The sequence below is a fragment of the Schistocerca gregaria genome, chromosome 2 (genome assembly GCF_023897955.1).
Source record: "Schistocerca gregaria isolate iqSchGreg1 chromosome 2, iqSchGreg1.2, whole genome shotgun sequence".
Lineage (NCBI taxonomy): Eukaryota > Metazoa > Arthropoda > Insecta > Orthoptera > Acrididae > Schistocerca > Schistocerca gregaria.
The window spans coordinates 912,229,579-912,256,207 of NC_064921.1; the positions used below are offsets into that span (position 1 = coordinate 912,229,579).

Here is a 26,629-nt window from a genome sequence, read left to right on the forward strand (position 1 = left end):
AGACTGTCAGTTGAATGAAAGTACTCCAGAGATAAACGATTATCCTAAAATAGCAGTATGTGATCATTTTGTGGCAAAGTGTTATTCACTGCTAACCTGAAGATGTGTAATCTGTGGTGTCCCACTGCAGTTTCCATGGACCATTCGCTTGGCAAAACATAATGATGTTACATGAGTTATATATATATATATATATATATATATATATATATATATATATTAAAAACAAAGATTCCAAGACTTACCAAGCGGGAAAGCGCCGGCAGACAGGCACATGAACAAAACACACAAACACACACACAGAATTACGAGCTTTCGCAACTGGCAGTTGCTTCGTCAGGAAAGAGGGAAGGAGGGAAAAATGAAAGGATGTGGGTTTTAAGGGAGAGGGTAAGGAGTCATTCCAATCCCGGGAGCGGAAAGACTTCCCTTAGGGGAAAAAAAGGACAGGTGTACACTCGCACACACACACACATATCCATCCGCACATACACAGACACAAGCAGACATATATATATATATATATATATATATATATATATATATATATATATATATAAGACATCAAATGCAAGCTAGTAATTCCTAATTACCTCCTTTTACAATTGCAGTAATAAAAATTTTTTCTACAGGATAGAAGGACTTGTCAAGAAGAAACTTTTTCAGTTTATTTTTAAATTTTTTGTCACTGAGTAAGCAATCAAAAATTTTGGTTGCAACATTCTGCACCCCTTTTTGTGTTAAAGGCAACCTTAATGTGACATAACGAATGACATTTTTTGTTGTCTCATCATAATTGTATACATCATTGTTCTTTTTGAACTGCAGTGGATTATTTGCAACAAAATTCATGAGTGAGTAAATAACTGTAAAGAAATATTTGAAAAACCTGACACCTTAAAGTGATGTCTACAAGATGAACATGTACACCAAAATGTTATTCTATATGACGTTATTGAATGAAAATATGCAAAATATGTCAACTTAATGATTTCTCTCTCCCAAAATTTTGCAGCGACTCTTAAGTGAAAATGTGGCTGGACTAAGTTTTTGAGTTCAGGAATTTTCTTTTTCCAGTTTAAATTCTTATCAGTATGGACCCCTAAGAATTTAGAAGTTTCCACCCTATCTATAATTTCCTCTCCATGTGTTATGCTTATCAATGGTGTAGTACCCATAGATGTGCAGAACTGAATACGATACGTCTTTTTAAAATTGAAGACGAGACATTCGCAGAAATCCAGTCAGTGATACTTTTAAGAACATTGTTTACCATTTCTTGTGCAGCTGCATATATACTTGGATTGACTACAATATTAATGTCATCTGCTAAAAGAACATTTCTGTTTGAATGTTAGACTGAACAGTAGTTTGTATTACTGAGCACTGGTGTAGACACACAGAAATCCAACATGTAGTATTATCATTGTATGAAAGGGCAAACTCTTACTGCAGAGGGTTGGAGGATCATGCATTTATATCAGAAAAGGAACACAGATCAAATCAAGACATGACCTCAGTACAGTAAGTGAAGACAAACACTTTGAAATATCAGCTATTGAATTAACTGGGCTTGATATCACCAAGAAATTACTCATTTTGTTTGTGTATAGATCTTCCAGTGGTAGTGTGGACACATTTTTCAATAAATTAACAGAAGTTCTAGATAAAATGTCAAGTACAAAGGTCAACATAATTCTGTGTGGGGACATTAACATCAACACTAATATCATAAATGAATCCAGCAGCACCTTTCTTAACATCCTTCAAAGTTTTGGCAAGTCCCTATTGGTCAATAGTGCAGCAAGGGTTACTACAATGACTGCATCAGTAATTTACCATGTGGCCACAAATATGTACAGGGAAAAATGTATTGTAGCTGTAAAAGATCTCGGACTGTCAGACCATCTCTGTCAAATAACAACAGTAAAATGAGGCATTGAATCATTCCCTAAATTACAACCCTACAAACGACATCTATCAGAAATCAGAATAAAAGATTTTTCAGAAGAACTAGAAAAACAAAGCTGGGATGAAGTGTATGTGAATATGAAATTCTCTAAATTCCCCACATTGTTTAAATTGAACTTTGAAAAGGCATTTCCAAAAGTATGCATGTCTGTACCAACATCTCACAAAAACAGATGGATAACAGCAGGTATTAAGAAGTCCTCCCAAACACTTAAAACACCTGAGTTCCATGAAACAGATTTGCAGTGATCCAGAATTCTTAAATTTCTATCACAGATACAAAAATATCTATAGGAAGGTGCTGATTGCTGCAAAAAATCATTTAATGACAAAATAATATATAATGGAGAGAATAAAAGCAAAGCAGTCTGGGATGTTATAAAAAAAGGAAACGGGGAGAGGCAAACAATCGCAGAATAACATACTGCTAAGGGAGGGGGATAAGGTAATAAACGATCAACAACACTTAAAAAACTATGTAAACGAGCATTTTTCAAGTATTGCAGAGAAGTTACAACAAAAATTCCCCAAAACTAATATAACACTTGTAAATAATGTTGCACTAAATAGAGTGATGTTACTTCCAACCACAGAGAATGAAGTCAATGAAACTGTTCAAAAACTAAAAAATAAAAAGTCAGTAGGCTTAGATGAAGTACCAATGTGTGCACTGAAACAATGCATAGGAATTATACAAGGCCCCTTGACAAATATAATAAATGAATCCACATCAGGGACATTCCCAGAGCAGTTAAAACAGGCAAGAGTTGTACCTTTGCTTAAGAAAGGTACTGCAGAACACAGAAAATTACCAGCCCATTTCCCTGCTGTCAGCATTCTCAAAAGTAATAGAAGCAGTTATGAAAGATAGATTAATTAATCACCTGAATAAATACAATCTTTTAAACGATTCACAGTTTGATTTCCGAAGTAGCAAAAATACAGAGTCAGCCATAGTAGAATTCACAAAAGTTGTACTTGACGCTCTTGATTAAGATGAGTGTGTCATAGGCATATTTTTGGATCTTTCTAAGGTGTTTGATACAGTTGACCACAAGATTCTATTAAATAAATTAAAAGCATTAGGAAAAAGAGGGGCAGCTAATGACTGGTTTCGATCATACCTAGCAGGTAGGGCACAAAGAGTAGAGATAACACATACTTCAAAAAAGATGTAAACATTTAGTAAAACACTTATCAGAACCAAAATACATAAATATAGGGGTTCCACAAGGTAGCATATTAGGACCAATACTATTCCTGATATAAATCAATGCTTTTCTCACTAGTGTTACCCATGCTGAAAAAATTCTCTCCACTGATGACATCAATATTATAGTCTCTGAGAAAACAAGAGAATGCCTTGCCGAGAAAGCAAATGAAACTCTCAAGGAAGTATATTATTGGTCAATAAGCAATAAAGTGACATTGAACATAAAGAAAACAAATGCCATAAATTTCAGTTTGAAGAGAGAAAATGACAATGTTAAATTAAATGTAGATGGCACCCCCATAGACTGTGTAACAAATGTAAAGTTTCTAGGAATGAATATTGATTCTCAGTTGAAGTGGTGTGAATACACAAAGGTACTTGCAAACAGAATGTCATCAGCATGTTATGTCCTTAGTGTGTAACATGCAGTGTCTTTTAGTTATATTTACACTCAATTCTTACCTATGGCATTTTTTTGGGGGGAAGAAATGCACAAAATATGAACACAATTTTCAAACTCCCAAAAAGAGCCTTAAGAATAATAACCAAAAATACTAGTCGAGCTCATTGTAAAGATCTGTTCAAAACATTGGGGATTTTAACTGCTCCATGTGAATACATTTACCTTCAGTTATATACATCAAAAATAACATTGGTAATTACTGCACAAACAGCTCTGTCCATGGCCATGCAACAAAAGATAGACCCAACTTATATTTACCAAGAAAAAATAAACATAAAACTCAAAACAGCATTTTCTACCAAGGAATAAAACTGTACAGTAAATTACCAAAAGAGATTGTAAAAATTACAAAAAGACATTATGCAAGATATTCTATACATTGAATGATTGCTTAGATAAAACAGAGTAGGAGTTTGATAAAAAAAATGTTGTACAAATAAATAATAATAATGATTATAAAACATTTCACATAACACCTTCACGTTATGTTTTTTTTCTTCTTTTTTTCCTTTCTAGAAATACTTATCCCCAAGCTGTGCATGGTACAATACTAACATCTCTTCCTCTTTCTTAGCTCAACATCTCACTCATTGTGGAGGGATTCTGACTCAATTTTTCAGGATAGCAAATGGGAAGTTGCAGTACAGAATATGGACCAGAGATCACCAGTGTGTGTGTGTGTGTGTGTGTGTGTGTGTGTGTGTGTGTGTGTGTGTGGTGTTATGAAAAATGTGTGTATAGTGTGTGTGGTGACTGATAGTGAGTTATGAGTGAGCGGTGTAGCATTACATTATTTGATAAGTTATTTGTAAAAAAAAAAGTATTGTATACCAGTAGTAAATCTAGTGATTATGTCTAACTACAAGTCTTTAAATATATGTGTATATGAATTAGCTTATTTTAAATTGGTCTAAACTTGTAAATACTTTGACATCTCCTATATCCTTGTAAAAAGATCTCTACGGATGAATAAAGCTACTACTACTATTTGGAAAATCATTTACATTTATGAGGAACAGTAGCAGACCCAAGACTGATTCTAAGTGGTTTCTCCCCAGTCAGAATATTGTCCTCAGATTACATTGATTGAATTACTCAGTGGCTCGCAAGTCAAAACTGGTTAACCATAATAAATTAAACCTGTAGAACACATGCAGCACAGTGCTTTTCATTTTTTCTGCATTCCTTTGGTTAGATATACCCATCAGTCCCATAAAACTCCAGTTTATATAGAAGAATATTGTGATTCACTTGGTCAAATGCCTTAGATAGGTCCCAGAAAATACCAAACAGCGATATTTCGTTATTTAATGCTTGTAAGAAATTCTGGAAAATGATATCTGTAGGGAAACAGACTGTTAGCTAATGACCTCTCTTGTAACCTTTCTTAAAGAGGAGAATAACAACGGGACATTTCAGTCTCTCTGGGAAAATTCATTGTGTTGGTGATGTGTTACATATTTCAGATAAGACAGGACTTATTATACAGGAACCAATCTTTAGTACTTTGTTGGAAACACCATAAAATCTAGACATGATATATTATTCAGTGAAAAGCCAAATTACATTTATTGAAAACAGTTGTAACCTAATGACACTTTTCTTTTTGCAGTATCGATGCCAGATCATCTCTGAGAAGCTAGAAAAAATTAAATCTATTGTAGAAGAAAAACAAAATGCAAGAAATATAGCAAAAGATGAAATGGAAAATTTGAGGGAAGAAAGAGAAAGAACTGTTCTCCACCTTCAAGCCAAGAATGAAATAGCTCGTTTAACACACATTTTGCACCAAAAATATGAGTAAGTTTATTCTCTGTATACAAAATTAATTTCTTTGGTATTCTTTTTTTTTTATCATGTCAACAAAATAATTAATTTTTGATAATATAATTTAGGAAAACTAGCCGGTCCTTTTCCTTCATCCCTCGTCCTTTCCCCTTCAACCCTTCTGCCAGAAGAAGGAACCACTGGCTTCAAGCTTGCACTTTTGTGTGTGTTTTCTCCTGCTACCACTTGGTGAGTAGAATGTTGTCATTGTGTTAAACAAGATGTGCCTACCTTTAGTATTGTATTTAGCATAGCTATTTTTGCCACTCATTGAATAACAATAGAAAACATTACAATTTTTGTTACATGATGTTCACATAGCCTGAAGACCAGTAAATTCTCTCTCCCATAAAATAATCATTGTTTTATAGATAACATAACAGGGATGGCAAAGACCAGATTTTTACTGTTCATGAAACCAGTTCTTACAGGTTAAGCAAAGCATTAGTCCACAGCTTATATACATAATTATTTCATAACTCCAGTGTGTTGGGTACAGTGGGGCAGAAAATCATTTTTAGATTTTGATGCAAAAAGAGACAAACCAGGGTTGCAACTGAAACAGATGCTATTTAGTCAGTAACTGGCATCAGGCTATGGCCTATCTCAAGCCAGCCAGTGCTTGCCAAGTAAAATGTCTGTCAAAATAGCAGTATTAAGGAGGGTACATTTGCGTATGACCCCAAGTTTTTAACAAACAGAGCTTGTACTCTGTTTACTTAACTAGCAAGGATGTTCACAAATGAAGTTATGAAATAATTTGCTTAAAATGACTGAGATATACACAGTGCCACCTCAGAAAACTAGACCTGAAATGGGATTTACTAGAATTCAGCACCTTGGAAAATGGATTCTACCTGAAAAAGTGCTCCCTTATAACCAAAAAGAAAAGTGGACTACCTTTACTTTACTCAGATGATTTTTTTAATGTCGCAAGGAGCATGACTAGTGTTCAGTGTTGGAATTTGGAATTTTGTTGTTGGCCCTGTTTTTTATGAATGAGAAAACATCAGCCCGTGTCCTATAGTGTTGCTTGTACCCAGCCTTCGTATTGTTAGACATTATTATTACCAGGTACAATATATGACTGACTCCATTTGAGAGTTATTAATCATGTAATCGAAGGTGACAGGCTTTTATAATTCATTACTTGTATAAACTTATATTTCTCTGCATTTACAGCTACTCGCTAGCTCACACAAGGTTCACGTTTACAGAATTTTACGTCTATTCTTTAGAGTAACATTTCCTCACAGATAACCACATGTACTTGTATATGCGTAAATTTGGAATTGAAAGTAACATTAATTTGTGAGTAACATAGAGCTTTGACAGTAGTAGTCCTATTTCATTCCTTCGAGACATTGCGTTTCTTTTATGCCTGTGCTATTGTATGATGTTCCAGTCTTTCCTGAAAGTTCTTCTCCTCAACCCTTTGAGTCCGAACAATTTGAATAAATATATATAATTTGTAAATCTTCCAGAAAAGTAACCTTTATTATTGTAGTAAGTAGTGAATACAAGAAGAAATTGACAAAAATAATTGCCCAGTTCTTTTAAGGAAATGGTTTCATTTTGGCATATGATTTTGAAAATTTTTATGAAATTAACATTTATTATCATAGTAATCAATGAATACAAGAAGAAATTGGCCAAAAGTAAAGAATTATTTTAAGGAGGTTGTTTCACTTTGGAACACTAAGACATACTGTTCACAACCATGTGATGTGATATATCTGAAAGCAAATTCACATTTTTCCTAGGCCCAATCCTACAGCTCAAAACTTCCTTGAACTCATAATGCCAAAAACAAATTATAGTCCTAAATACTAAGCAACCAGCAAAAATGGGCCTAAATTTTAATAAATTTTGTATTGAAACTACGTACTGCCCAAGTGGTTTCATTTTGAAACCACTAATAAAAGCAGTGGTAAAAACTTAAATTTATGTTACAATAGCTCTGAATACACTTACTGTATGTCACAATCTCCTACTTTCATGTAGCGCTGTTTCCATGCCGACTTCGTTTTGAACTCTGTTGGTGACTGCTACAATGCACTGTTTCCGTGTCCTGTGTCTGATTCACAGTATAATCATACAAATTATCAGTACATGCCTGTACAATCGTGTTCTTCAAGAAAGACAGCATTTCAGTCAACAGACAACCACGCCAATGGAGACATAAGGGGGGCCTATCAAATGAGGTAGTGTTTTCTGGGTAGTTACACTTCCACAATCACTGTGTACACAGTCACAGATGGTACAGTATGCCACAGAGAAGACACCTACCAGGAAGAATGCGAGCAGGATAATCGCAACTGATGTGCCCTAATGGCTTAACATGAATCTATCTGTTGTTTCTCAGATGTGGCGACAGTTTATAGAGACCAAAACTTTATCCCAAAGATCAGGGCAGGGCTGACCACATGTGACATCAGGAAGAGAGGATGTATTTGGCTGTAAGGGCATGACGGTACCACCTTAGTACTGCACGGCAAGTGGCATCTGTCTTGCAGTGTCCAGTTGACTCGTTGCATTGAAGCAAACAGTGTACAGAAGGCTTTGGCAGAGTGGTCTTAATTGTCAGAGATCTACTGCATGTGTACCTCTGATGCTCCTTCTCAGAAGGGAATGTCTAGAGTGGAGTTGTCAACATGGCACGTAGGTGGTCAAACTGTGGGCCAATGTTCTTTTCTCAGCTGAGCCAGATTTGTTCTGGATAGTGATCCTCGATGGATTCACATCTCTAGGGAATGTGTAACACGATTTCATTATCCAAACATTGTGAAAAGAGACCAATATCGAGGGGGATCTCTAATGGTGTGGGTAGGGATTATGTTGACCAGTTGAACACCTCTTCATGAATTTGTACAGGTGTTGTCAGCTGTGGAAACTCTGCCTTGTTCTACAACATATAGCAATCTATCCCACTTCTGATATTAAAATTCTACAGTGCAGAAGCTAGGCCCTCATTACAGTGCACCCAGCTGCAGAACTGTGCAAGTGGCTAGCCTGCATATCCCTTTTATGGTTGTGATAGCCTGCCTGTGACTGATGCGATAACACACTATAATTATTCTCTACCCATTTATATCTAACACTTCTGTTACTCACTGACTCATGCAAGATAACGTCTCTCATCAGACACCAACAACATCCAATTTGCTTCAACACCACGTGACAGGTTCATCACCTCTACAGTTGTCTCCTATATCTGCCTCATTCCAACATTTTCACCAAACACACACACACACACACACACACACACACACATGTGCAAACAAAACTCACAGTCACTTGACTGCAGCCTCTGGCAGCTGAAGCCGCAACGAGAATAATATATAGAAGACTGAACAAGAAACGAGATTTGTTGCATGATGATCAGTTTAGCTTTACAAAAGCAAAGGCATCACGTAATATTTTCAGAAATTCATTATTTTTGTTTACACATTCCAGCTTCTCCCATTCCAAACTCCAACCTGAAGAATGTTACCATTTTATAGAGGGTTCAGTCTTTGTCTCATTGTCACCTCCCCCTTTGCAGTCCCCTCTTGGAATTCCAAACGGGGGACTAATCTGGAGTCTTTTGGCAATGGAGAAATCATTTCAACACTTTTCCATTTACAAACCACTTGTCCTGAGGCTAGACATTATGTTTCTTTAATGCAGTGGCTTCCATTGTCTTCCAGATCCTCATGCCTTTGCTCGTTGCTGGTTCTTCTGCCTTTTAGGGACAGTTTCCCATCCAAAGGCCAGTAGGGTGCCCCGAACCTCTCTCCGCTCCTTTGCCCTCTTCGACAAAGCCACTGTCAGAACAAGGGTGACACCACCAGAAGTATTCAGCCGCCATTAGTAATGAGCTTTATTCAGAATTTAATCAGAGGCTGGGATCAGTTTTGGGAAATAAGACATTTTGATTACTGGTCAAAGACAATGCCTCTACACCACAAAGTTACATTTGGGAAATGAGGCACCTCCCAGCCATATATGTCTATGAAGGCATGAGGAGGGCATAAGGGTGGGAGGTGAAGCAAGATGGTGCACTTGTTCCTCACCAGGAATATAGGTAAAGGCTTTCTCTTCATTACAGAATTCTCACAGATTCCTAGAAATGGTTGTAAGCAACTCTGTTTGAAACTGCAGAGTTAACATTGCCTAGCATGACAAGAAATATTCAGGTTTTTGCAGTCACTATAAATCTTGTCATTCTTTCTTCATGAAATTATGTGGGTTCCTTGATGCAGTGACAGCTTTGACACTATTCTGCAGTCAAAGCAAACCTTCACAGAACAGTGCTGAAGTAGTGGTCTCAATCTTATCTCTGTTGCTTCCTCTTACAGCCCTTATTAGGCTGCCCACAGGGACCAATCCGACACCCTAACATGCAGAACCCTTGTGCAACATAAAAATGGCAGCAATATATCTGTGACCAATCCCCACAATGATGCTCCTTTCCCTTTTTTTTAAAAAAAAAAAAAAAAAAAAAAAAATAATGGTGGAGCCCCTCCACGCCCACACCAGCATGGCCAACTCAATAGGTCTACTGCCATCTCTGCATAAGGGATAGTTTCCACTAATGTGAGGTGTCGCAGGATGTGGGTACTGCGATGTTTGCGTACATCTGGTTAATACGTGCTCATCTGGAGATAAGATTTGTTTGAATTCGAACAAAGGGTAGCGGTTTGTAGGGCAGAGGAAAAAAAGTGCCAAGGCAAGAGCCAAGGGAAACAAAAAGTCTGTGATAGTTAGGTCGGCTGGTAAGAGCAGTAGCGGATGTCTTGCTGCCTGCGATAGGTCGTGCAAGGGTAGGCTTTGTTAGTAATGGGTATCATGCATGTTGATATCTTTGTCGTTGTGCAGTTGTGTTGCTCGGTGGTTGCCGCTGGGTGCCAGTGTAGAGTTCTCGTTCAGCATCAGCAACCTGCAACAGTTAGGTTTATTATCATTTTTGTGTCCGATAGGTCATATATCGGATGCACAGTGTAAGGTAATGTTGGCGGTTTGTTTGTGTGTCAGTGGGTGAGCTCGTCAGTATCCCTGCTGTGGCCTGTTGGTTGGCTCTAATAGCACCTGGTAATTACCAGTCAGTGTTGCTGATATCCAGGGGCTTGCCGATGTTTGTCGCTTGTTAGTGCATGTTAGTTTACCGTAGGTGGCTATGCCCTAGCTAGTAGTGTCTTTGGCCGCTTGTGCTTCCACCTATGGTTGTGATTGAAGTTTCCCAGAGTGAGGATGAAAGAATTGTTCGAGTGTCTCAAGTTTCTGTATAAACGTGTGGTGGGTTTTTGGAATACTTCCGTGAGGGTATCAAGGCTGTATTCATGGTGGAGATCCACGGTGGGTGTGTAGCGTGGAGCGTTGCTAATGATTCGTAGCACTCTGTATGATCTGCAAGCGGCGCAGTCGTGTAGGAGCTGCATATCCCCAGACGGGAGCTGCGTATGTCATCAAAGGTCTAATCAGTGTCATGTATATGGACCTCGACACCCTCCTATTCAGTGTGCTTTCCCTGTCGAACATTGGATAGAGCTGTTTGAGCCTCATGTGTGCTCTGTTGACAACGTACTCGATGTGATTCCCCCATGTAAGTTTCCGGTCCAGCCAGACACCTAGGTATCTGACTTTCTCTCAGAAATGTATTGGTCGTGTATGTAGTGTTATCGGTCTACTGTGTTGATGTTTGCGCAGTAGTTTCGGTCTACGTGTGAACAGAACTCCTTCACACTTGTCGACGTTTACTTTAATACACCATCACTCCAACCAAGGCACAGCTGTTCTGAGTGTTGTCTGTATTTGTGAACTGATGTTCGATGGTTTCCAATCTTGCACAAGGATGGCGATGTAATCCGCGTAGATGGCTAACGTCGTGTTTTGTGTTGCTGGGAAGTCGTTAATGTACAGGTTAAACAAGATGGGCCCTAGGATTTTTTTCCTTGGGGTACTCCAGCTTGGATACCATTTTGTGTTGATTGTTTATCCTGCACGTTAGTGTTGAAACACCTGTTCATTAGACATGAGTGTATGAGACGTACGAGTCCGTCCGGGAAACCAGCTTCGCTTAGTTTGCGTATGAGTCCATTGTGCTCCTTTCCTTGTTGCACAATGGAATGATAACAATAGTTTACTGTTTGTATGTGGACAAAGAAGACACTTGGTGGATTTTCTGATTCTACATTCAGTTTTACATGACAGAGCTATTTCAGTAGACACTGAAGAACTTGGACATATATGGTCTACATCTATACTTAATCTGTAAGCCCAGATGCGCCAGCCAAAAGAGAAAATACAATTTTCTGTGCTGGAAGAGAGGACAAAAGTATGAAAGTGAAAGCCTGAAAGATGTCCTTTCCAGGAACTGGGACCTTCTCAGCTCTAGAGGATATAACACAATATCATATGTATTCATAGAACTGTGAATCCTGCATTCTAGTTGGCATATTTACACAGTGATACCAAACTGGAAAGATAAGGTTTGCCTTGGTTCAGTCCTTATTTGAGAAAAGCTGATTCTATCATCCAATTTGAGGGTGGTTTTGGAAGATTTCCCACATTCATCTAGTCATATACATACCACTGCATAGCCAACCTAAGGAATGTAGCTTTCAAAATACATTTAATTCAACTTTAGCTATGGCTAGTCAGCACTGAAAACAGAAAACATAAAAATAAAGCAATAAAGCACGGAAATAATGCAATAAATCCGTGCCCAAATGTGAAGTTTCCCAAGACAAGGGTTGCATATGGCATCAAAGTTAAAGAACCTTTTTTTTTGAAAGCTTTATTCTCTGTTTCGAGGAATATACATTTCCAGTTTGTGTTGATGACCAACAAGATTGTCTCAGTCATTCTCACTTTTTCCCAGTCTGTTTCAGATTTTTAATTTTTACTTTCCAACTAACATCATAGCAATATGAATACTTTTTTTTGTAAATATTTCATAGCATTTATCTCTAAATGTTTTTGATATCTAGTATTTAATCATATGAGGATGTAGCCTACTCCCGGAATCAAAAAGTGGTGGCACCCAAGTCCGTATGAGTAACATAAGAAAATGTACTTTACACATCATCTTCAGTTTCCCATTTATACATCACTAGGCCAGACTGAGACTTCCACACCTCTCCAGCATTCTTGTTCTAAAACTGTATTTTTCCAGTCCAGATTCCTTCTTTGTAAACTGTTCTTGATTGAGTCAGTCCATCGTGATCTGGGTCCCCCTCTTGCCCTCAAATTTATGAGGCGTTAATCTCTAATAACCTTCCTTCTTCCTTCTTCTCAAACTTGGTCTCTCTCATTTGTTTTAGTATTCTTCCATCTCCCATTCTTTTTACGTGTCCAAACTATTCCAACCTACTCTTTTCAATTCAACTTTTCTACTTCCTAGCATCTTCATTTCTCAACCTGTCTCTTCATTTTCTCACATAAACTACTTAGGAATTTCATTTCACTGGCTTGGTTCCTACTCTCTTCTTTTCTTACAACTGTACAGGTGTCTGATGCATATGCCAATATGGGTGTAGATTATGTCTTGTGCAGCACTTGCTTACACCTCATTGGCACTTGCCTTTCCCAGACGAAGTACCTCAAACACTGGTAAAATGCATTGCTCTGTTGCACCCTTTTGTTAATCTACCCTAAGTCCTTTCATTTTGCATTAAATATTTAAATATTTAATTTATCTACAATTACAATAGCCTGTCCTTTAATATTAATTTGTTCTTTCCCTTCTCTGTCTCCTGTGGTTACCATAATAGTCTTGCTTTTCTCCACATTGCAGTTCATGCCGTATTTCACAATTTTTCCATAGAAAATGTCTAGTTGTTCTTGTACATCCTTACTGTTGGTTCCCCACAACAGAACATCATCATCATCAAATAGCAATAATTTCACCTCCCTTTCTCTGTGATTTTCTTTTGCCTCTTTTATAATTTCATCCATCATGCTTATAAATAATAATTGTGACACAGCATTTCCTTGTCTCAACACTGTAATATTCCTAAACTAATCAGCTCTTCTGACTTTCCAATTCCTCTCTCTTCATCATTTCCCGTATTTTTTCCCTGTGGACACTATTGTATGATTTCACTACATTAATAAATATCATCACCAGAACTTTCCCATGCCCTTAATGCCTTTCCATCAACTTTCTCATACTAAAGATGACTAAAGATTTGGACTGTTGTTGATGTACTATGTCAAAAGCCTGCTTCTCTTCTAACTGACCTTCCACTTTTTCCCTCAATCTTCTTTCCAGTACCCTCTCCATTATTTTTGCTACTTGCGATATGAGTGTGATCGCTCAATAGGTATTGTGTACGTATTTGCCTCCCTTCTTGAACAGTGGAATTATTATTTCCTTTCCCTATTCTTCAGGCATACATTTCTGAATGCACATGCATCTTAGCGATCTACATAACCATTGTAGCTCAGTAGGTCCAGCTGCCTTTATCTTGTCGACAGTTACTTCATCAATTCTAGTTACCTTTGCTGTTTTCATTCTTGTAACTCCTAGTTCCACTTGCAATGATAATGTTTTTCTCTTCATCAAGGAGTCCTATGTCACTTCTGTTCCCTTTTCATTACTTTTCTTCACATTTAGTTGTGTGGCTAAGCTCTCTTCCCAGCTTTTCTTTATCCTCTCTGTTTACATTATCAGCCCTCCACGTTTCCTTTTCACCAGATCTGTGTAAGTGCTTCCCTTCCCCATACTCCTTGTAATTGCATACGGCATCATTTTGCCATCATTAACATCCTTTTCCAACTTTTCGCCTTTACTTTTGCTACCACTTTCTAACATTTCATTTGGCTTTTGTGGAATTTCCTTTTACTTCTTTGCTCTTTGTCTCTGTTCCATTCTTGCATGTTTTCTTCTTTTCTTTTACTGCTACTTTCACCTGATTGTTCTGCCATTATCTCTCCTTATCCTCTCTCTTCCAGATAATCTGCCACACATGTTCTCTGCAGTGCTTACAAAATGCCTCTTTCAACTTACCCCATTCCTATTCTACACTTAAACATTCAGTGCTTGGCATTCTGAGCTTAAATAATTCCCTTTACTTTTCTTTTACCTCCCTGTATTTTAATTTCCACATTTTTATTTTTTTCTCTGTTTCTGCCTTCCATTTTATACGTGCTCATTGTTGCCACCACTAGTTGATGTTATCCATCGAAAGCAGGTACATCCATTAACTGTCTACAATTTTACTGTTCCACCAGAAATTAGTCAATAACAGTCCTTTTCTCTCCCAAACCTTATATTGTTATGTTTTGGCTGTTTTTCTTCTGGAATCACATGTTGCCCATAATCAAACAATTTCTTTTACAAAAATCAGCCAATTTAACTCCTTCCTCATTTCTTTTCACATATCTGTATGGACTAATCATCTCTTCCTTCCCTAGTCTTTCATTTCTCACCTGTGCGTTTAAGTTACCTATCACTATTGCTTCCATGTCAATAATTTCTCAATTTTTCCTCTTTGTCGTTTGCAAATATTAGTGTAATGAGTCAGTGTTTAGGTATCTGAGGAATCTACCATAAATATACTGAGTAAATAACTATAAATCGTTTGAGACACTCACAATTCCTTCTACTTCTTTTCAAATTTAGAACTTGGGGCCAACACGTTTTAAAACACGTTGAATCAGTGATATAGAAACTGGCATTTCAGAATCTTACCTCTGGTGGAAAAATTTCTGTGTGTACCTATCATCCCAATAAATAAATTGTGCTTTGCAAAGTGAGTGCCAGACCCTGTGTTTTGTTGGCAGAGATACATTTGTTTCCACAATAGGCGAAGAAAATAAGGTGTTGTTGCTTCTGGCTCACTAGGTGTAATATTAGCCACACTCTTAATAGAGCACACAAGACACTTTGTAATGATGTAGATTGTCTAAAATTAATACAACGTGGTCATTTGACCTCTAAAATATAAGTGCCTGTGCCAGAGTTTAGTGCAGTATCTGATTCAAAAGACTAATGAAGCAATTGATACATGCTTATTTCTAGATCTAAAATTTGTCTTTGGAATTTTGTTATGCATTTAAATAGATAATTAACTTTATTTGCTGCTGTTAGTAAGGTTTTGCTTTATTATTTAATTCCTTTTCATAAATGTAAAAGTTGACAAAAACAAAAAAACTACTGGTACTAGGTACTTCACTCTCCAGTGATTTGTAAAAGAACACTCTGTTTATTAACACCACGAATTTTTGAAGAAATGAAGCTTGCATACATTACATAATTATAAAGAACTAATAAAAATGTGTTGACAAGTGTTATGACCATATTAAAGTATAAAAATTATTGTGTTAAACATAACAAGAGATAGAAGAAAACAAGCTTTTATCTTAATAAAAAGGAAATCTCATAAAATATTATGAGGGTATTAATTTTAGGAATGAATATTAAATATGTTGTGCCAAAGAAACTGTCGCATTTGAGGCTTGTTTAAGGCCCAAGTGACACAAGCAGCTGCTTGGGGCACGATGGATGTGGGTTTGATGACTACTAGTGAGAGCACCATTGTCATTAATGAAATGGTTTCAGCTGAAAATATTTGAGCCCAGTTGTGAGGCGCAAAGAGTTATCTGTAAACGTTATAATAATTTTTATTCTGCATACAGATAGATGCCACTAACAGATTATAGTTGATTTAAACCAGTTGGAACTTAGCATATAAGGTCTAAAGTGGCAGCGTTGTCACATCAACTACTGTCTACTGGCAGTTGCCACAGTGCATCACTCTCTGTGGCAATAAAAAATTACCTTAAAGCCTTGTAGCTTCCACAAAAATTATGTAGAAAATTTCAAATTCAAGTAAGATATAGATCTCTATAATCTCTCTCAGCATGTTGAAAACTGTTCTTAATTTTAATTAAGTCTAGATTACAAAAATGATATTTGCTGCTCATCATGTAGCAGAGATGTTGAATCACAGATAGGCAGAACAAAAAGATCATTGACAGGTAAACTTTTTGCCAAATGCCTTCTACCAAATTAGATACACACACACACACACACACACACAAAACTACTGTCTCTGGCTGCCAAAGCCAGACTGCGAGCAGCTGCGCATGATGGGAGAAACAATCTGAGTGGTGGGATTAAGGAGGAGGCTGGGACACGTAGGAGCAGGAATTGTAGGGTAAGGGTGGGGGACTGTATAGTGCTGCTAGTGGGAGCATACAGGGATGATGTGGAGAGAGGGTAGGGCAGCTAGGTGAAAGAAATGAGATTGAAGGGAGAGGTAGAGGGTTGAATGGAAAAGGAGAGAAGTAAAAAGTGGGTGCATTGGTGGAATAGAACACTGTGTAGTACTGGAGTTGAAACAGGAAAGATGATAGATGGGTGTGGACAATAACTAACAAAGGTTGAGGCCAGGAACATTACGAGAACATAGGATATACCGCACAGTTCAGGGAAGCTGGTGTTGATAAAAAAGATCCATATGTCACAGTCTGTGAAGCAGTCATTAAAATGAAGAACGTTGTGTTGGGCAGTGTGCTCAGCAATTGGGTGCTGTTGCTGTTTCTTGGTTTCTTGGCCTCAATCTTCCAGTGGCCAATCATGCAGATAGACAGCTTGTCGGTAGTCATGCTCACATAGAATGCCACACAATAGATATAGCTTGGCTTGTAGATCACATGACTGGTTCACAGGTAGCCCTTCCTTTGATGGGGTAGGTGATGTGTGTGACCCGACTGTATTACGTGTACGTGGGAGGATATATGGGACAGGTCTTGCATCTAGGTCTATTACAGGGATATGAGACAATAGGTTGGTATCAGGGGATGTGTAGGGGTGGATGAGGATATTGTGTAGGTTCGGTGGATGGTGGAATACCACTGTGGGAGGGATAGGAAGGATAGTGAGTGGGATATTCCTCATTTTGGGACATGACAAGAGGTAGTTGAAATCTTGATGGAGAACATGATTCAGTTGCTCCAGTCCTGGGTTGTACTGAGTAACAAGGGGAGTGCCCCTTTGTGCCTGGGAGATGGCAGGTGACTGGAGAGACAATTCACAGGAGATCCGTTTCTGTACTATGTTGGGTGGGTAATTTTGATCTATGAAGGCCTCAGTGACCACCATAGTGCATTTGGAGAAGGACTGCTTGTTACTATGGATGTGATGGCCACTCATGACTAGGCTGTGTGGAAGGGCGATATAGAATGGGTGGCAGCTGTCGAAGTGGAGGTATTGCTGGTGGTTGGTAGGTTTGGTATTGACGTAGGTACTGTTGTAGCCATTTTTGAGGCAGAGGTCCACATCAAGGAGGGTGATTTGTTGGGTTGAGCAAGACCAAGATAAGCAAATGGAGGAGACGGTGTTGAGATTTTGGAGGAAATTGGATAGGGTGTCCTCATCATCAATCCATATCACAAAGATGTCTTAAGTGCACTTGAATGAGGTGAGGGATTTGATGTTCTGGTTGCTCAGGAAGGATTCCTCTAGATACTCATAAATAGGTTGGCAAAAGATGATGCCATACAGGTGCATATTGCCATACCATGGATTTGTTTGTATGTGATGCCTTAAAATGAGAAGTAATTTGGGTGAGGATGTAGTTGGTTGTGGTGACCAGGAAACTGATTGTATGTTTCAAATCTATCAGGCATTGGGAAAGATAATGTCGAATAGCAACAAGGCCATGATATCTTTTATGTAGGAGGGTAGGTTGCGATTAATAGGTTGAAGGTGTTGGTCTACAAGAGAAGAGATTCTCTCAGTGGGGGCACAGTAAATGGCAACAATGGGGCATCCTTGGTTGTTGGGTTTGTGGATTTTATAAAGATGGGAGTGCAGGAAATGGTTGGGTTAAGGTGAGAGATAAGTTCTGGGGAAAGGTTTTGGGATTTGCCTAAGGGTTTTCATGAAATAAAAATATTACGAAATCAATGTTAGAAAATTTAATATAATCGGATAGAGAAAAAAGTCTACTCACCAAGCAGCAGCAGGAGAAAGCACTTCTAAAGGATATGGAAATGCACAAGCTTTTGGAGCAAGTGTTTCCTTTTTCTGGCAGAAGGGTTGAAGGGAAAGCTAGAGGGCCAAAGGAAAAAGATCAGTGAGGTTTAGAAAAAGGGGAGAGTTACGGAAAAGTCACCCAGAACCCCTTGTTAGGGCAGACTTCTCATCCTGTCTGGTAAAGTCTCCCATGATCTGGGGTTCTGGGTGACTTTTCCATAACTCTCCCCATTTCTTAAGCCACATCAGTTTTTTCCCTTCATCCCTCTTCATTTCCATTCAACCCTTCTGCCAGAAGAAGGAGTCACTGGATCCGAAAGCTTGCGCATTTCCATATCGTTTCTATTTATTTCCTCTTGTCACTACTTGATGAGCAGATTTTTTTGTCTATCCAATTATATAATATCGCCCATGGCCTTGCTGCAGTGATAACACTGGTTCCCATCAAATCTCCGAAGTTAAGCACTGTCAGTGTTGGCTAGCGCTTGGATGGGTGTCTGTCTGGGTCCGCTGAGCACTGCTCGCAAGCAGAGTGCACTCAATCCTTGTGGGGCCAATTAAGGAACTACTTGATTGAGATGTAGCAGTTCTTGTCACAAAAACTGACAAGGTATGGGAGAATGGTGTGCTGACCATATGCCCCCCCATATCAGCATTTGTGATGCCTGTTTGCTGAGGATGGCATGGCTGGCAGTTGGTACAATTGGGCCTTTAAGACCTGTTTGGGCAGAGGGAAAATTATATAACATTATGTTATGGAAAGGATAGATTGCTATGCTCTACATAGAGGAGATGCTGAGTCACAAACAAGCACAATAAAAAGACTGCTAAACATATGTGTCCCATATCCAGCCACTGTGGCCACAGCAGCCAGAGACAGTGACCATGTCTGTGTGAGTTTTGCTGGTATGAAAGTGTGTGTGTTTTCTATTCCTGAAGAAGGTCTTTTTGCTGGAAGCTTAAATGTTTAGTAGTCTTGTGATTGTGCCTATCTGCAACTCAAAACCTCCTTTATTTTTTTCATGAAAATAGTTATTTTTTAAATACATTATAATCAATATATTGAGACTAAAACAAAGAAGCATGAAATTTCTGAGAGAATAAATATTACTACCAACTAAAGCAATGAGTGGAAAGAACAATCCATTCGCACTTGACATTTATAATGCAACTAATAAAGGATCGTAAGTTGAACTATCATTTTTCATAAAATGACTCAAAGTTCTTATTGCACATTAATACTGTAGGTATATGTGCATGTATTATAGTGACCATCTGTAACTAAGCTCAGTTGACAAATAGTTTGTCAAACTCCCCTCCCTCTGTGACATCACACTAATACTGTGTATCACAACTTCTTGCCTCGACAGTGACCTCAGTTTCTCGAAGAAGAGGGTCCACAAGTATCTTCAGGCATTCTATGTATAGCTGAAGCCACTCACTGATGACTACATCCCGTAGAGCATTGGTTTTCAAGCTGGGGGTTGCCCTCCCCAAGTATGGCCATGCAGGGGTGCAGCCAGGGCAATCGCTACAAATGCATTATGTTATTAAAAAAGTAGGTACTTAATCAATACAAATGTGTTAGTACTTACAATGAAATGTCTGCTGGGTACCCAATATTTCCTGTGTACTCTGACATTTATTTTCATCTTAGCTAATCAGTCTGAATATAAGCACAATAATTGATCATAGCCAATCTGACTACTGGAGTTTGTAGTTTACAAGCACAGTAGAAATTCGAAAATTTGGGCTATCATAACATGTCGGCTCGATTGGGAACACTTCGTACCAGCTGTCTTCTGTATAGGATTTCCCACAGCTTCAACGATATAGCAATTGTTGCCAGTAGCGTCTTTGTTTATAAGCAGCATTTATGCTCAAGTCTTAGTTGGACTGTGTTGTTCAGTCAGCATTGATCAAACAAGCAATTTAGTCGTGTATACTATTAATGTGAAAGTGAACTGTTGACTTGTAAAGCTGTTTTTTGCTTTAGTTACTCATGAGTTTGTTGAAGAAACAAAAATACAGTGATACTTACATTAAATACAGTTTTATTGCTGTGCAAAACAATGATGTCGACCAGCTGCAATAGGTTATTTGCTATGAGGTATTGAACATTGATGCCATGAGACCTTGTTGTCTTGAAGACATTTGTGGACTAAACATAGCACTTTAGAAGGTAAGCAGATGGAGTTTTTTGCTTCAAAATGTGTGAGTTTAAAATGTATGCAGTTGGACAGTACTGAATCCATTGGGCAGTCTTCTGAAAAAGTAATCCTAGCTTCCTATTTGTTACCACCACTCATCTGAGAGGCTAAGAAAAGCCAATATTGTCAGAAAAACACTTGTCCAACCCTGTTTGTTGAAAGCAGCTGAAATTGTTCTTGGACCAGAAAGTAAACAAAAACTTTCACAAATACCGCTTTCTGACAAAACTGTGAGATGTTGGATCGATGATATGACCAAAGACGTAACAAACTAGCTAGTGCAGGCCGTGAAAGAACCAGAATTTTTCACAATACAGTTAGGTGAGAGTACAGATGTGGCAAATTGTAGTCAACTGTTAAGTTTTTTTTTTATACAAACAAAATGAAACAATTAAAAACAAGATGCTATTTTCCACAGAGCTAACAATTACTTCAAGAAAGGCCTGCACAGGACCTGCAACATGCGTTTGTGCATTATCGTGTTGAAATGTAGGGTTTCGCAGGGATCGAATGAAGGGTAGAGCCACGGGTCGTAACACATCTGAAATGTAATGTCCACTGTTCAAAGCGCCATTAATGCGAACAAGAGGTGACCGAGACATGTAACCAATGGCACCCCATACCATCACGCCAGGTGATACGCCAGTATGGCGATGACGAATACACGCTTCCAATATGCGTTCACTGCAATGTCACCAAACACGGATGCGACCATCATGATGCTGTAAACAGAACCTGGACTCATCCGAAAAAATGACGTTTTGCCACCGTGTTCCGTATTACCCTCCTGAACCCACCAATTCCATATTCTGCTAACAGTCATTGGATCTCGACCAACGCGAGCAGCAATGTCGCGATACGATAAACTGCAATCGCGATAGGCTACAATCCGACCTTTATCAATGTTGGGAACGTGATGGTACACATTTCTCCTCCTTACACGAGGCATCACAACAACATTTCACCAGGCAACACCGGTCAACTGCTGTTTGTGTATGAGAAATCGGTTGGAAACTGTCCTCATGTCAGCACGTTGTAGGTGTCGCCACCGGCGCCAACCTTGTGTGAATGCTCTGAAAAGCTAATCATTTGCATATCACAGCATCTTCTTCTTGTCAGTTAAATTTCGCGTCTGTAGCACATCATATTCATGGTGTAGCAATTTTAATGGCCAGTAGTGTAATTTTCCTGCCTTCATTGGAGATATTGCGATAACTTGGATAAGCATAATAGGTTCTTTCTTTTCTCATGCGCATTGTGACCAAATTGAAGTTTATACAAAATTTATGGTAATTTTGTTGAACTAATTATTATTTCAGAATGGAAAAATTTTGTCAATCTTTGGAGGGATTTTTTCATAGAATCATTTGTAAAATGCAACACATAGGCCTAAGCCATTTTTCCCATCCTATGTGAAGATGTTAGTCATCAAAACAAAAGTGTTTCCTTGTCGCCCACAAAGGAAAGTGGGCAAGGAAAGTACAGTACGCATATTTTTAGTTGTTCTTTCAGTGGCATGTCAGAACAAGTTGGAAGATTTCGCATCAATAAACCTCTTTTTCTCATTGTCATTATCATCAAAATCATACCGTTATGGCACTGAAGATGTGAGGGAAGTGGTGCTGTGTCGTTATGTATTGTGTGGCACTGCAATTTAAATAATAATGAAATGAGCAATTAATTACTAATGGTAATAATTGTATTCACACAAAGTTATTTAACACAATCTAAAATCCTCAATATGTTTTTGAAATGTCATTTTTCTCTACTAATTGCTTAGTGTTATATCATCTTTAAAACAGTTTCATTTTCCTCAATATACGTGAGTAATGCATTTGAAGATGAATGTCTATGTGTGTAACGTGCAATCTCAAATGTGTTTTTCTTCCATGTCAAATTTATACCGTTGCAGCCTTTTGGTATGATACGCACGAACTTGTCAGTTGGCAGCTCCAACTCCTCAGCGCAGTGACAATATTATTCTCTCACTCTGCTCCACCTATGTGTCCTCGAGATAAAACATTGACTTCAAATTTTTGTATGGTAACAAATACTCTACAGCTTGTAATCCAATGAACACATGAACATCAGGATAATTTTGCGTAGAACTGTGAAGTGTACTCATCGCATTTACCAGTATTGCAAGATGAGATGTCTAAAAATGAGCTGAGGAAATAATTTTTAAGAATGGACATTGTTGTTGTGGTTATTGTACACATAGACCTCAAAGGTGTGTATGATGCAGGGGGAATGTTGTTTAGCCATCATGTTCGCAAGAGGGGGATGTTGACTTAGCTCCACATCGATGCTGCCAACCCACAGGTATGTGCAGTTCGTAGGGAACCGAACTGGTGCCAGTTGGCCAACATTTTAGATAAAAGCATGTGTGAAAGTGAAGTAAAAATAAATATACAACTGAAATTGAAATTTGATACTGTGTATTTTTAATGTTTTTTGGTTCATTGTGCAATTTTGGTCTTGTGGCAGTTCATGAATGCACATTTTTAAGATATGATAGTGCATTGAAATTGGGGCCATAATAACGAGTCTTTAGGAATCCATGTTACTTCCATACAGTATTTACACTGTAGTGGCTGATTGGTATGAGGGACACGTACCAAATTTATGTTGGCAGTGCCGAGAGAGAAGTTAGTAAATATGCATTTCCCCTTTCACGACCCCCTCTCCTCGCCCACTCCTTAATGCTTTCCCTATTAATCCCTCCCCCCCCCCCCCCCCCCAAAGCAAACATCCTGGTTCAAGTTCACAGCAACCTGAATGAATGGATCCAAATCATGATATGAAAAAACACACAGAACCACCTCTGTCCTCAACTACAGTTCCACTCATTGCAGTATAAATACATCATTGTGCCATTGATAGACTTGACATCTTACATCATTTAAAAAGAGCCAAAAGTGCACATTCATGGACCCCAGTTGGGTTGGACTCCAGTTGGCTATCGTCCAGCTTCTATGCTGTTTTGGCCATTGAAAATATGCAGCTTTATGTGACTCTGTGAACCATGGCTATTTGTGAGGTGTACAAACACAAATGTCCATCATTTGCAGTTCCAATACAATGTGTGCTAATACACTGGTTGCAATGGACCTGCATTCACTGACGGCATCAATTTGTGTTGGGTTGGAAACTAATCCTCATTGTTATGCACAACACTCATCTCTGATCCCTGTTGGTTCGAATATTTTGACAACCACTGTTCATATACTGGTTTTCATGGCTGTGAGTAGTTCAGCCAACATTTCTGGTAGACACGTTGGACATTTGGTGTTCATATGAGAACAGATTGGCCAGATTTATTTATAAGGATGAATCAATTATAAATGGCATTTTATTTATTTTAAATTGTGCATTGAACATTTAAAATTAAACTCTTGCTTCCTGTGATTATTCTTCATGTTATGAGTGTGTGACAAAAATTTTATTTGTAGGTACCTTGCCAAACAACAGTTCGAAAATGTTCAGAATGAAATTTGTCAACTTCAGGCAGATTTAGAAAGCCATACAAAAAGGCACGAAGAACTGCAAAACAAGAAAAATGAAATCACAAATGTAGTCAGTGATTTGCAAAGGTAAGTTCTGGAAGGCATAGTCTGATACTGGAGCTTAAAATGCACCTCTTTTGTTTGATAATTGCAGGTTATACATGGTGAGGCAGCTATAAGAGAAGTTCAGTGACATAACATGTATGGGACTTGATTAAGTAGTATTAAGAAAATAGCACTCCAAACCACTGTCCTGCCAGCAGGATAAGAGGTTCCAAAAACTCTTTGCCTTATTATACCAAAAGTAAGCAAATACGTAAGTAAGGTATGGTTCTTGTGTTTACTTGCATGCTTGAAGTCCACCAGTGTATGTTCTGCTGTTGTAGCACTCAGATAACTTGCTCATAAAGTTATTGAGATACGCGGCAATCAAAAAAATGAATATTGTGTCAAGCACTCACAATCAGTCTTAATTCTCAGAACTGGAAATGTGGAGGGTAAAATATGCCAAGGGAAAAAAAAGAACAACTGATGAAAGAAATGAACGTAACATTTTAGCATCAGTAACACACAGTGCAAATGTCACTAAGAGGCATCTTGGAGGTACAAGTAGGATCAACCAAACGACTTGTTCTATAAATATTAAATTCCATCACATTTCATCCTTTCCACATTTTGCCAATCTCCTCATCTCAGAGCAGCACTTGCAACCAACCTCCTCAATTATTTGCTGGATGTTCTCCAATATTTGCCTTCCTCTACAGTTTTTGCTCTCTACAGTTCCCTCTGATACCATGGAAGTCATTCCCCAGCGTCTTAACAGATGTCACTTCTCGTTATCAGTGTTTTCCACATATTCTGTCCCTTTCCAATTCTGCACTGAACGTCCTCTTCCTTACCTTACCAGTCCACATAATTTTCAACATTCATGCTTTGATTCTCTTCAGTTCTAATTTTCCCACCGTCAATGTTTCGCTACCTTACAATGCCGTGCTCCAAATGTATGTTCTCAGAAATTTCTTCCTCAAATTGAGGCCTTTGTTTGATATTATATAGGAGACTTCTCTTGGCCAGAAATGCCCTTTTTGACAGTGCTAATCTGCTTTTGATGTCCTCCTTGCTCCGTCCATCATTGTTTGTTTTGCTGCCTAGGTAGCAGAGTTCCTTAACTTCATCTACTTCATGACCATCAATTGTGATGTTAAGTTTCTTGCTGTTCTCATTTCTGCTACTTCTCATTACTTTCATCTTTCTTTGATTTACTCACAATCCATTTTCTGTACTCATTAGACTGTCCATTCCATTCAGCAGATCACGTAATTCTTCTTCACTTTCTGTCAGGACAGCAATGTCATCAGCGAATCATATCATTGATACCCTTTCACCTTGAATTTTAATTTCACTCTCGAATTTTACTTTTATTTCCACCATTGCTTTTTCAATGTACAGTAGGGGTGAAAGACTACATCCCTGTCTTACACCCTTTGTAATCTGAGCATTTTGTTCTTGGTCATTCATTCTTATTATTCCCTCTTGTTTCTTGTATGTATTGTATATTACCCGGCTCTCCCTATAGCTTACCCCTATTTTTCTAGCATTTCAAACACCTTTCACCATTTTACATTGTCAAATGCTTTTTCTAGGTTTTTCTAGGTCGACACATCCTATGAATGTGTCTTGATGTTTCTTTAGTCATCCTTGCATTATCAACGGCAATGTCAGAATTGCCTCTCCGGTGCCTTTGCCTTTCCCAAAGACAAACTGATCGCCATGTAACACATCTCAAGTTTCTTTTCCATTCTTCTTTATATTATGCTTGTCAGCAACTTGGGTGCATGAGATATTGAGCTGATTGTGTGATAATTCTCGCACTTGTCAGCTCTTGCAGTCTTTGTAATCGGGTGGATGATATTTTTCTGAAAGTCAGATGATATATTGCCAGACTCATACATTCTACACACCTACATGAACAGTCATTTCGTGGTGACTTCCCCTAATGATTTTAGAAATTCTGATGGAATGTTATTGAACTCTTCTGCCTTATTTGATCTTAATCCCTCCAAAGCTCTCTTAAATTCTGATTCTAATACTGGAGCCCCTATCTCTTCTAAATCGACTCCTGTTTCTTCTTCTATCGCGTCAGATAAATCTTCCCCTTCATAGAGGCCTTCAATGTACTCTTGCCACCTATCCATTCCCTTCTCTGTGTTCAACAATGGAATTCCGGGTGTGCTCTTAATGTTACCAATCTTGCTTTTAATTTCACTGAAGGCTGTTTTGACTTTCCTATAAGCTGATCCAGTCCTTCCTACTATCATTTCTTTTTTGGTGTCTTGACATTTTTCATGCAGCCATTTCATCATAGCTTCCCTGTACTTTCTATTTATTTCATCCCTCAGTGACTTGTAGTTCTGTATTCCTGAATATCCCTGAACATTTTTGTACTTCCTTCTTTCATCGATCAGCTGAAGT

At 38.2% G+C, this 26,629-nt stretch overlaps 1 protein-coding gene across 1 annotated transcript in view; it reads left to right on the plus strand.

The window, feature by feature from the left end:
- The window catches only part of LOC126335346 (structural maintenance of chromosomes protein 4-like), a 298,803-nt gene that overhangs the window by 111,128 nt on the left and 161,046 nt on the right, over positions 1-26,629 (plus strand). The window contains 2 exon segments of the mRNA XM_049998531.1: positions 5,260-5,447; positions 24,104-24,244. Coding sequence (XP_049854488.1) covers positions 5,260-5,447; positions 24,104-24,244 — 329 coding nt within the window.